At 42.3% G+C, this 12,155-nt stretch overlaps 1 protein-coding gene across 1 annotated transcript in view; it reads right to left on the bottom strand.

Moving 5' to 3' along the window:
- Nucleotides 1-1,068: 1,068 nt before the first annotated feature.
- LOC143035763 (angiotensin-converting enzyme-like protein Ace3) overlaps nt 1,069-12,155 on the bottom strand; it is a 38,972-nt gene continuing 27,885 nt past the window's right edge. The window contains exons 11-13 of the mRNA XM_076202695.1: nt 11,740-11,879; nt 10,495-10,626; nt 1,069-1,931 (exon numbers count right to left, since the gene is read on the bottom strand). Of these exons, the coding sequence (XP_076058810.1) occupies nt 1,769-1,931; nt 10,495-10,626; nt 11,740-11,879 (435 nt within the window). The 3' untranslated portion in view covers nt 1,069-1,768. The remainder of the gene's footprint in view (nt 1,932-10,494; nt 10,627-11,739; nt 11,880-12,155) is intronic.

Below are 12,155 nucleotides of genomic sequence, written 5' to 3'. Positions count from 1 at the left end.
ATTTCTTTCATTTGCCCCCTACCCTTATCGCCGCCACACCCAGGGCTACTACAGGTACAGCATCTACATCTCCCTCTTGCTTCTGGCCGTCTCAACTCTGTAAAAGATTAATCTCTTTTGGAACAAATTTGGGGTTCAAGTTTCAATCTTAGATGTCGAAAATGTCTTCCTGTACCTACCGATGCGAAGTCCCACAGGAAACCTGGTCTTACTACATTCACTGGAACCTTGAAAAAGAGACAGAGAGAGAGAGAGAGAGAGAGAGAGAGAGAGAGAGAGAGAGAGAGAGAGAGAGAGAGAGAGAGAGAGAGAGAGAGAGAGAGAGAGAGAGAGAGAGAGAGACGAGAGAGAGAGAGAGAGAGAGAGAGAGAGAGAGAGAGAGAGAGAGAGAGAGAGGAGAGAGAGAGAGTAGAGAGAGAGAGAGTGAGAGAGAGAGAGAGAGAGAGAGAGAGAGAGAGAGAGAGAGAGAGAGAGAGAAGAGGAGAGAGAGAGAGAGAGCGAGAGGAAGAGAGAGAGAGAGAGGCGAGAGAGAGAGAGAGAGAGAGACAGCGCGCGCGAAGGGGGGGAGAAGAAAGGGAGAGAAACGGAAGAAAAAAAACAGAAAAAGAACAAAAATAAAGACAAATAAAGAACGAAGAAAAAAAAAAAATATATATATATATATGTCTAATCCGATAACAAGGCCTCCAGTGCAAGAATCCCCGTCCCCCTCGAAATCCCCAAAACCCTCTGAGTTTACTCTCGGCCCAAGGACGACCTCCTCCTCCAATACCATTGTGTCCCTCGGCCCTCCAAGCGCCCCCCCCCCCTCCAACCCCCTTCAGCCTCCCCCTTCCCCCAGGGGAAGTGTAATAACACACCAACTTCCTGCGGCGCCATTGTTGCCTCAAAATCAAAGAATGCCGTCATCTTTTTTTTTTTTTTTTACATTGCCTCTCCACCCCCCCCCCCAAACACACACCCTTCCTTCCCTCTTTTGCCAAAATCTCCTAATCCCCATCCTCATAGACCCCCCCACCCATCCTTTTTTTTTTTTTCTTTTTTTTTTTTTTTTTAATCTCTTTCTCGAAGTCGAAAAATGAACAGGACGCTTCACCTTGCGCGCCTCCCTGTGACGTCATAGTGTTATTTTCTCCCCAACCCCCAGGTGAAGCGACCTGTTCTTGTGCAGACTTTATGTAATCCATCTGGCTTGACACCCATCTGTTCTTTCCAGTTTAATGTGACCCTTTTGGTGGTCAAGATGCACCTGCTGGACCTCCTAGCACAAGGGGCAAAGGTTGCAGTAAAACCTCCCATGTGGACACGCACAATTTATTAACATTCGTGTAAGCCAAATGCAAGTTAATACTGTATTGAAAAATACAATTTGAGAATAAACATAGAAATATATTCGCCATATTATCATCACCATCATCTTCAACGTCATTACCATCATATCACCATCACCACCCGCATTGCCATCACCACCATCACAATTATCATCACCATCAAATCGCCATCATCATCATCACCACCCGCATTGCCATCACCACTACCATCACAATTATCACCATCACATCACCATCATCACCACCATCATCACATCGCCATCATCATTATCATCACCACCCGCATTGCCATCATCACCATCATCATCACCACCCGCATTGCCATCATCACCATCACATCGCCATCATCATCATCATCATCATCACCCGTATTGCCATCACCACCATCATCACACCACCACCACCGCCGCCATCACACCCCCACCCCCGGGGGACGACTACCATCCAACCGTCAGGTTCCTCCTGAGCACCTCCTGCCGGAGCCACGTCAGGAACGGACCCAGGTACTCCTTGAGGGGCTCGACCCGGAGACTTCGCGAGCCCGTGAGCTCCTCGAGGGTGTCCTGCCACGGCACCGACCTCCCTCTCCGCATAGCACGCCTGCGGAAAGAGGAAGAGGAGGAAGGGAGGTAGAAAGGGACGGAGTATATAGATACATCTTCAGGGGGGGGGGGAGCTGACACAGAAGCGGTCAACCTCGGCTCAACGAGGACAGGGACATCTGCATGTGACGTCAGGGAGGAACTGGCCCAGACAGATTCACTCTTGAAGAAGCAAATCTGGATAAAATCAATTCGACGTTCCGACATGTTACCAGGGACATCGTCAGTGCTTCGTCAAAAATGAGACACTACTATGTGTGTTTGTGTGTGTGTGTGTGTGTGTGTGTGTGTGTGTGTGTGTGTGTGTGTGTGTGTGTGTGTGTGTGTGTGTGTGTGTGTGTGTGTGTGTGTGTGTGTGTGTGTGTGTGTGTGTGTGTGTGTGTGTGTGTGTGTGTGTGCGTGCGTGTCTCATCTTAACCTGCCTACTGATAATAACTGCCGTAACGTCTCACGTGAACGGTGCCTTGCGTGTGATCGAACGTGCGCCATGCATGAACGTAGGCCTGAACGGGTGCCCGAAGTCAGGAACGTGTATACACACCCGAACGTACCCATGCCAAAGCACATATAAGAAGACATTGCGAAAGAAACCCCTAAAGGGCCATTTACACGATCAAACGGGTTGTCAAACCCGGTTTGTCAAACAAGTGATTATGTTTGACCGTGTGAATGGGGGTATTTCGTTTTCGAACACGTTTGTCAAACGTATTAGACAAATACCCCATCCACAACGTCAAACATCACTTCAAACACTTGTTTGACAAGCCGTTTGATCGTGTAAATGGCCCTTAACACTACACACGTACCTCTGTCACACCAAGAATATGCGGAGTGGGGGTCGGGGGTGGGGGCATATACACAACACAGACAAGAGGGAATGTGAAAGGGGGAGAGGAAGGGGGTTAAGACGGGGGAGTGGGGGAGGAGAAGTGGGGAGCTTAAAGACTCCCCACTGAGAGTCTGGGAAAGGATATCTGTACAAGCTATGGAGAAGGAAATGAAGTTTCACTGACGGAAGGAAAACGAGGCAGATTACTTGCACAGGTCGGCCCAAAAAGTGGGCGCCGAACATTGGAAGGCACAAGCAGAAGGCTGTGACAAAAATAAGGGAAGGGGTCTTGTGAATTGGAGGCGTGGGAAGGAGGACGACTGGATCAAGAAGATTATGGTTGGTACATAATCGACATACCCATGGGAAGGTAATAGGGGCTTACTCGCCAATGGAAATGTATTTTTGGGAAACTACAAGGTATGGGTATGTCACAGATTAGTGTCTGGAAGGTATATATTGATAAACACAGTCTGAACATTGATCAGGTGTAGGGAAATATGAACAAAGAAGCACGCAAAAAGTATAGCGACATGACGTCACGAGAGGCTTTGAGAAGCGACATGACGTCACAAGGGGCCTGGAGAAGCGACAATGACAGAATCTACTAAATATCATATTTTTCATAGAATAGACTTAAGCTGCACTATTACACATCAAGCAAGCATACAAACCATTTCTTAAGCCCTGAAAAATTGTGAATTCAAATAAAAGAATTACCTTCAAAGCTGAAACAGGTGAAGACGATTAAGTGAATTGTAAACACAAGGATACGAAGAATACATTGAACTTGAACGAAATGTGAACAGGAATTAAAAAGAAAACCGGACATTATATCACGAAAATTGAGTACAAATATATTATTGACCTTATCAACTGTTTTGTTTGTTATATGGCTCCTGCTGAAAAAATCAAATTTATGACGTAACAACTTGATAATGAGGCATTTTTTCAATCCATTTACTGTCCATCTTCAACCTAAACCCATCGATACGACTAATCCATGACATGGATAGTTAGTGTTCTTTATCAAATGCTGCCAGGTAATGTTATTCACATTTCTGCCCCCATGACAATTGAGGGGAACCCCTCATCCCACGTCCCTCAACTGATACGAGCCCTGAGCTCTTATCTGGGAGTGTAATACCTGTCCATCAAGAGTCCAACACGTAATCCAAGACAGGAAATAGTAAAACCGAAAGCTTTGGCCATATATTAATATTGCGATATCAAATTTATCAAACTTCGCCAACAGTTTTTTCACCTTATTTCATTTTTCAAATATCTATTTCTTTTATCAAATTATTTAGCACGACAAAATCTGTGTAGATAAATAAAAACGACACTATTTTATTTAAATACCAAAATACACGATTATGAAATATATATTAAAGTCAGCCCTCCAAAAAGGTGACCAGCATCAAAGAAAACGAATTCTTTTTTTCTATTATAGAGAACGCAGTTTTCGCAATTACCCACAAACTACAAATATCTCCTTTGAAAATTATCACACAGTTGAAAACAAAATATGTAACAGTAACAGTGACAATTAACCTCACGCTAAATTGAGGATTCCACCCTTGGCTGAATAAAATCACCTGGCGGAAGCCTGAATAAATGTGTAAGATAATTATAGTGACTGGGATATTTACAAAGAAGAACGGGGGGATAGAGGGGGATAGAGGTAAGAGGGAGGGAGAGAGAGAGAGAGAGAGGGAGAGAGAGAGAGAGAGAGAGAGAGAGAGAGAGAGAGAGGATGAGAGATAGAGAGAGAGAGGGGGAAGAGAGAGAGAGAGAGAGAGAGAGAGAGAGAGAGAGAGAGAGAGAGAGAGAGAGAGAGAGAGAGAGAGAGAGAGAGAGAGAGAGAGAGATAGAGAGAGAGAGAGAGAGAGAGAGAGAGAGAGAGAGAGAGAGAGAGAGAGAGAGAGAGAGAGATAGAGAGAGAGAGAGAGAGAGAGAGAGAGAGAGAGAGGAGAGAGAGAGAGAGAGAGAGAGAGAGAGAGAGAGAGAGAGAGAGAGAGAGAGAGAGAGAGAGCGAGAGAGAGAGAGAGAGAGAGAGAGAGAGAGAGAGAGAGAGAGAGAGAGAGAGAGAGAGAGAGAGAGAGAGAGAGAGAGAGAGAGAGAGAGAGAGAGAGAGAGAGAGAGAGAGAGAGAGAGAGAGAGAGAGAGAGAGAGAGAGAGAGAGAGAGAGAGAGGACAGACAGAGAGATAGAGACCATAAGAATGAAAGAGGCTGCAAGAGACCATAAGGCCTATACTAGGCAGTTCCATGTCCACTGCCACCTGTCATCCCCATCCATTAAGTTGTCTAACCTTCTCTTAAAACAAGCGATACTTTCAGCGCTCACTAACTACATGGTTACTAAGTCTAATACATCATGGTTATTCAGTCTATTCCATTCGTAAACAAATATGTTGGTAAACCCGTTCTTGCCCATTTCCTTCTTAAATCTAAATTTGTCCAATTAAATTCATTACTGCGAGCCCTGCCCTGTTGTCTACATATGATGACCTTGTCTGCGTCACCCTTTTTAAAGCCCTTGATCCACTTGAACACCTCTATTAGATCACCCGCACTCTGTGTCTTTGCAGTAAGTTAAGGTGCCTAAGTCTCTCTTCGTAAGGTCAATTTCTGAGCCCATTTCGGTCATTCTCCTCTGTACTGATTCTAGTGGACGGAGACCAAAACTGTAGAGAGGGAGAGAGAGAGACAGAGAGGAGAATAATGAGGTAAAGGGAGAAAGATAATGAGATGAGAGGGAGGGATGGCTGGGATGACCGAGGTGGGTGGTCCGAACCCAAGAGTCACCACGTTACTGCAGTAAGAATAAGTAGGTCTCAAGTCACAATGTCCCGTCAAAGAACAAAAGCTACCATGCTGTCAGGCGATTTTATTCAGCCGACAGTAAGCCCCCCCTGAGCAACGAAAAGGGGTAAGACACAAGCAAGTAACCACCTCCATAGTGACGCACTTTATAATCGTTGTTCTGGCTGGCGTGTGATGATTTTATCCCGTTTAGGAAAGATATGGCAGATATGGAACTGCCTAGCGTAGGCCTTATGGTCTCTTGCAGTCTCCTCCAAGATGGCTTGGGCATATTGGAAGAATAGGTCAAGATTAGCGTAATGTGGAAGGCAGAGGTGGAAGGAATGAACATGAGGGGAAGACCGAGAATGACGATTGGGCTGAAAAGGGGACACGAGTAAAAGGTAAATGTCTGTCGAGCATAGAAGGGAGTGGGCCATAGTTAGGCGAGAGTGGAGAGTGGCTGTGAATGGACGACAAGTTGACGCGGCACAAATATATTTCTTCACGTCTGCTCTTTAATTTCCGAATGGATGAGGACAATCGCCAAGCGGTGAAGCGGTGGGGGTGACCCAGCTTCGGCTGTCGGACCCTGCTGTGGAGGTGCTGTGTCTTTCTACATTGCTTCTGACCCAAGGGAGAGGTGGGCAATGATGGCCCTGCATCCACTGGGGGTTAAGATCAACGGGACGAAGGGAAAGGGGTGTTCACTTCTCTTACAAGGAGGAAATGGCCTTTTGGTATATGAAACGCCGACAGTACAAGCCACGCTATTTTGGTAGCAATAAAAATGATCGACGGCGACAAATACCTAAGGTATAGAAATATAAGGAAAAAATCGCAGAGTTCTCTGGAGCTTACATGTCCGTTTAAGAACAGTTGCTCAACATAGGTTGGGTTATGTGAATAAAAACATCACACTAGAAAAAAAAAAGTGTTGAGAGGAACTGCCCGATTTTTCACTTTCCCGCTGATCAACTATATTACATCTTACCCAGGGGGACGGCCCAGGGCCCTGTGCGGGTCACCACTTGACCCAGTGACCCCGGTCACATGACCTGACGTGAGGGCACCATCACAACCCTAACCTGACCATCCATAGAGACAGTGTGTGTGTGTAATTCACCATGGTCTTGGATCACCTGTTGGACTCGTGATCGACAGCTATTTCCCTCCCGGAAGAGAGCTCAGAGCTCATACATTACTGATCTATGGGTAATGCTGTGACCTTACACGCACACACACCCAGCTCCCCGCCCACGAGAGTTGGAATAACGACTCCCAGCACAGCGATACTGAAATTATTTCAGCCCTGGGCGGGATTCGAACCCGGACCGCCGTAGTGGCGGCCGGGAACTCTACCACTGCGCCACGAATCGTGTGTGTGTGTGTGTGTGTGTGTGTGTGTGTGTGTGTGTGTGTGTGTGTGTGTGTGTGTGTGTGTGTGTGTGTGTGTGTGTGTGTCAATCTACCTAATTATATGTACCCATTTGTTCTCAAGACAGCATGAGAATAATGAAGATATACTTCCAAATGCGTGTAGGCCCTAAATGGACCTGGAAAGAAGAAATGGAAAATAGAGAGGGTGGAAGCACAACGCAGGTGAGGGAAGCCAAGAAGAGGCAGGAATTCCTGTAAAGCATAAAATCAGTTTTGGAAGGAAATGAAAGGAATGGAGGGAAGAGAGTCGGGAAGATGGTGAGGAGCATACTTCCAGGAGGCGCACAGCTGCAGTAGGACATGGTGTGGATGGACAGACGTGAATGGAAGTGAAGTTAGCGATGGGAACATGGAGAGGAGGATAGGGAGGCTTTGATTGTAGCAGTGGGAGATGTCAGGGAAATGACTGTGATGAGAGAGGAAAATGAGAGAAAGCAGAAGATACGTAGGGCACGGAAATATGACAAACTTGTAAGGCACCTGGGCAAGACGACTGCCATGTAAAAGTGTCTAACGAAGCGAGTAGCTGTAGTGGAATGACTGTTGAGATTTTCTAATGTGTGCCTAAGTGAAGGTACGGTAGTGCTCCATTGGCTGAAGGACTGCATAGTTCTAGAGTATACAGTTTCCACAATACAACTGAAAATATGATTAGCATACATGTAGCAGATTTTGTATTACAGCGAGCCAACCCATTAGTGCAGAAGCGATCGTCACAGCCTCAGGTGGGCAAGGCATGTCAGGAGGATGCCAGACTCACGCTTGCCAAAGATGATGGTCTAGGTCTAGGTAGAGCTCGTAGAGGAAAGAGGAAGCCAAGGAGGAAAGAGGCTCCGCTACAAGGACGTTCTGAAACGCCACATGAAGACCAGCCAGGTTGACCACAACACGAGGGAGAAGGACGCTGAGGACAGGAAGAGGTGGCGACAACATCTCAATGGACCCAAGACAGATGCTGTGGAGCAGAGAAACACGCTACCAACAACGACACAGTTCCAGTGCAGCCTATGTGGACGTTTTTGCCGCTCAAAGTCAGAACTGATGGCACACAGAGGAGATTGCCAATGAGAAAAAAATAATAAATAAATATATAAATGAACTCTCACACCGCAGCCATCATCGAAACCAATGGACTGCCGATGATGATGAGTAGATTTCGAGGGGACAGAGAGGGAGGGAGAGAGAGGGAGGGAGGGAGAGAGAGGGAGGGAGAGAGAGGGAGGGAGAGAGAGGGAGGGAGAGGGAGAGAGAGAGAGGGAGAGAGAGAGGGAGAGAGGGAGGGAGAGAGGGAGGGAGAGAGGGAGGGAGAGAGAGAGGGAGAGAGAGAGGGAGAGAGAGAGGGAGAGAGAGTATGATTTGATTCGGCCACCCTCCTAATAGGGTGGAAAGAGACTTTTTGTATACGAGTTTATATTTCCTGTTTTTATTCGTTTTGTGACGTTTTGAAAAATCGAATCATCATGTTGGTACCCCTAATGGACGCCATCTTTGTTAAGGGGAGGGGGTTCTCATACTTTGTAATAATCTATCATTTCAATTAATTTGTAATTCAATTCGTAGTAACAAATTTAAATAATTTTGTAATCATTCACTGTTTGGGTAGTGGGGATGGTATTAGTGTAATATTTATAATTTATGATTTATAATTTAAATTTCCAATCTCATTTGTGATTTGAATATAATAATTCGCTGTTTTATGTACTACTTATTATAATCTAGGGTATTTTTTGGAATTGCACACCTGTGCGGTATAGCATTAGAAAATTAAATTTCAATTTTGTAAAATATAATACATCAATTTAATAGATATTTTTCTTGGCAGAAATCAATATCAGAAAAAGTTGCCGAGAACTATGCAAAAACGAACCAATTCGCGTCGGCTCCTTTAGACGCCATCTTTGTTTTGATAGGTCGGAGACGACGACGGCGACGACCTAATGACCTCTAGAATTACAGGTTAGGTTAGGTAGGTAGGTTAGGTTTGGTAGGTTAGGTTAGAATAGACGAATTTATCATACTTTAATTTCTTCCACCTCCGCCTCCACAAAAACAAAGATGGCGTATCAAGTGGTCAAAGCGGATATGTTTGCTTGTTAATAGCTTTTAGTAATTTTTTCTATTATCAATTTCAGCCAAGAATAATTTATTTTACGTTGATGTATTATAATTTACAAAATTATTATTTAATTTTCTGTTATGTCGCGTAGGTTAATCTGTCTCCTAAGCCTGTTAGTGTAGACCGTCTAAATCGGTTGGCAGCAACAAAAATAAATCAAAACGGGGGACCTACAAAACATAATGTATATTTCATCAATTAAACTCTTTCACACAATAATTATGTACCCCTATTTATCTATTTATATATATTTGTTAATTTATAGTTATATTTTATCTTATCTAATTCATCAATCTTATTTATTTTTCTTGTGGCAACAACTTAATCAATTTATTCATCTCTTTAGTTATTTGTTTATTTATTTATTTACTTGTTTGTTTATTTATTTATTAACGGGATTGTACTCAAAATCCCATGCCTTACAACAAATATCATCGTATAACTATATCGCTCGTACAGTGTTTAATTGCTGGTCCTACAATAGAAATTATTTTCAGATATGTCTGACTGTACACAATTTCCTATAAATCCTGACTGGATAATTCTCTTTGAAAATATATAAAGAATACAAAACATGCGTTTATGGTAACAAGAAACCATAAGTAATTCATTATATATTTTTTTCTTACCTTCTGCAGTCACCACGAATTTCAGAGGAACTGACGACATCCACTTATAAATTTTCTAAACACTTCACTATGTAATAACTGTACCTGTCTTTAAATATCCGAGCGCTTTTATGATTTTTTTTTCGTAAATTTAGCCTATTTCATAATGTTTAGCCATGTCTATTTCCTTAAAATATTGTGTTCATCACTCACTTCTTTATACATAGAAAACTTATAAATTTATGAACTCGCGATAGACGACAAACAGGGCTACCAATCAAATTGTCGACATTTAAATTTTACAGAAATCAAGTAAATGCAGAAATATTTATATTCTTGTATAAATGATTACAAAATAATACATATTTCTTATAGCACTGGTGAACTAGCAATGGCCACAAAATAACAGATACATGATCAGTTGATCACGTATCAACTAGTGTACAATCCAAGATGAATTTATCTCATATTATTCTATTTTTCATTTTATTCGAGTCTGTTATACCATACCATATTCTATCCTAGTCTATTTTATTTACTGTGTTCTATTCATTCTATTCTTTAATTTTCCACTCTGATTTATCTTAAGTTGTGCAATGTAGGCTGCAATACAAAAATTCACTTTCCGGATTGTTGACAATCTTTTTAGGCATATTATTATTAACATAAAATAATACTTACATTATTTTCTATATATAATCATAAGAAATTTATCTGAAATTTCATATATTGGAACTTTTTTCTTTACCCAGGGATACCAACCTTAATTTCTCTCCAGCTCGCCTGGACCCGGCTACGTTACATCGATGTAAAGGTATCGGAAGGGGAATTCCATATTTCGCTTCACATAACCCCTTATGAATTTGAAACTGAAGCACGACACCCAACATGTACCTGAAAACGACTTGATATGTTATTCAAATACGCCTGTAGGTTAAATAATTCATTAATTTTCCTTCCCTCAGACATATCTTTGAAATTTACGTTTTCTTTTTTCATATGAATACTTCATAGAAAACATTCCCTGGATATTGTCAAAAGAAATTATAAGACAGTAATGTACATAGTGTAATATGAGAATGTCTAAAATAAGTACAGTACATAAAAAATCCTAACAAAAATGCATACTATTATAGAATAATGAGATTTCCTCGACAACCGTCTATTTTCAATTCTGTTTTAGAGTTCTCGCCAGCAATTCCATTCACAGAAAAATCCATTTGATATAAAAAAGATATCGTGTATTACTGTGTGGGGTATTTCCCACAGCTTTATAAAAAAATTGAATGAAGTATTTGTAATAGAAAGAATTGATAAAGGAATTTAAAGTATTTTGACCACTCTAAAGAATAAAAAAAAAAAAAATCAAACGCTTAGCAACACATTACACGTCGAGTTCTCACTTAAATGATTTTGCCCTAATTAACGTTGAATTATCTAGTTAAATTTAGTTAGATTAATTATCATTTAAATAATAAAGAGAAATTTAATGATCGTAACTTCAGTCTGGCTAACGACAGATTTTTTATTCAGCTGTAGAAAAATAAAAATATATAAAATAGGTTAATTCAACGATTTAATAATTCTATTTTGTCGAATTATCACCATAAAGAATCTATTTTGATCAACACCAGACAGTCTTGTTGATCCACACAGACTGCAAGAGACCATTAGGCCTACACTAAGAAGTTCCATGTCCATTACCACCTGTCATCCGTATCTATTACAAATCTAATCTTCTCACTATATGGTTATTACTAAGTCTATTCGTTATCCACTATCGGTAAACCGATTCTCGTCTATTTCCTTCTATTTACTTGTTATCTATCTTAATACTCCTTGTTCCAGTGCTCACTACATGGTTACTAAGTCTATTCCATTCGTTGACCACCCTATTAGTAAACAACTTCCTGTCTATTTCCTACTTAAAACTAAAATGATCCAATTTAATTCCATTACTGCGAGTCTGTCTCAACACGCTCGGTCATCGAGCTCGAAGAGGTTCACCTGATGTAGGGCAAGTTGTCGGTGACGTGGAACTTGGCAACCGCATCCAGGTCGTCCTCAGCACGGGCCACGGGGGCGCTGACCCCCTGCAGGTCCTCACGAAGTTTCCACCAATGGGAATTCAGGGACTCCACGGGTACCTGGAGGGAGAGAGGGAGAGAGGGAGGGAGAGAGGGAGATGAGAACAAAGTAGAACTAGAGGTCTAGAATGTCTGTTTCTAAACTGAAAATAGATTAGTTATTTGCAAGAGAATTATGGACGAGGAGAGAGAGAGAGAGAGTGGGAGGTGAGGACAAAGCAGAACTAGAGGTCTAGAATGTCTGTTTCTAAACTGAAAACAGATTATCTATTTGCAAGAAAATTATGGACGAGGAGAGGGAGAGAGAGTGGGAGGTGAGGACAAAGCAAAGCTAGA

The sequence above is a fragment of the Oratosquilla oratoria genome, chromosome 19 (assembly GCF_046742065.1).
Source record: "Oratosquilla oratoria isolate Oo_2021 chromosome 19, ASM4674206v1, whole genome shotgun sequence".
Lineage (NCBI taxonomy): Eukaryota > Metazoa > Arthropoda > Malacostraca > Stomatopoda > Squillidae > Oratosquilla > Oratosquilla oratoria.
This window is presented reverse-complemented; position numbering and strand designations above follow the sequence as displayed.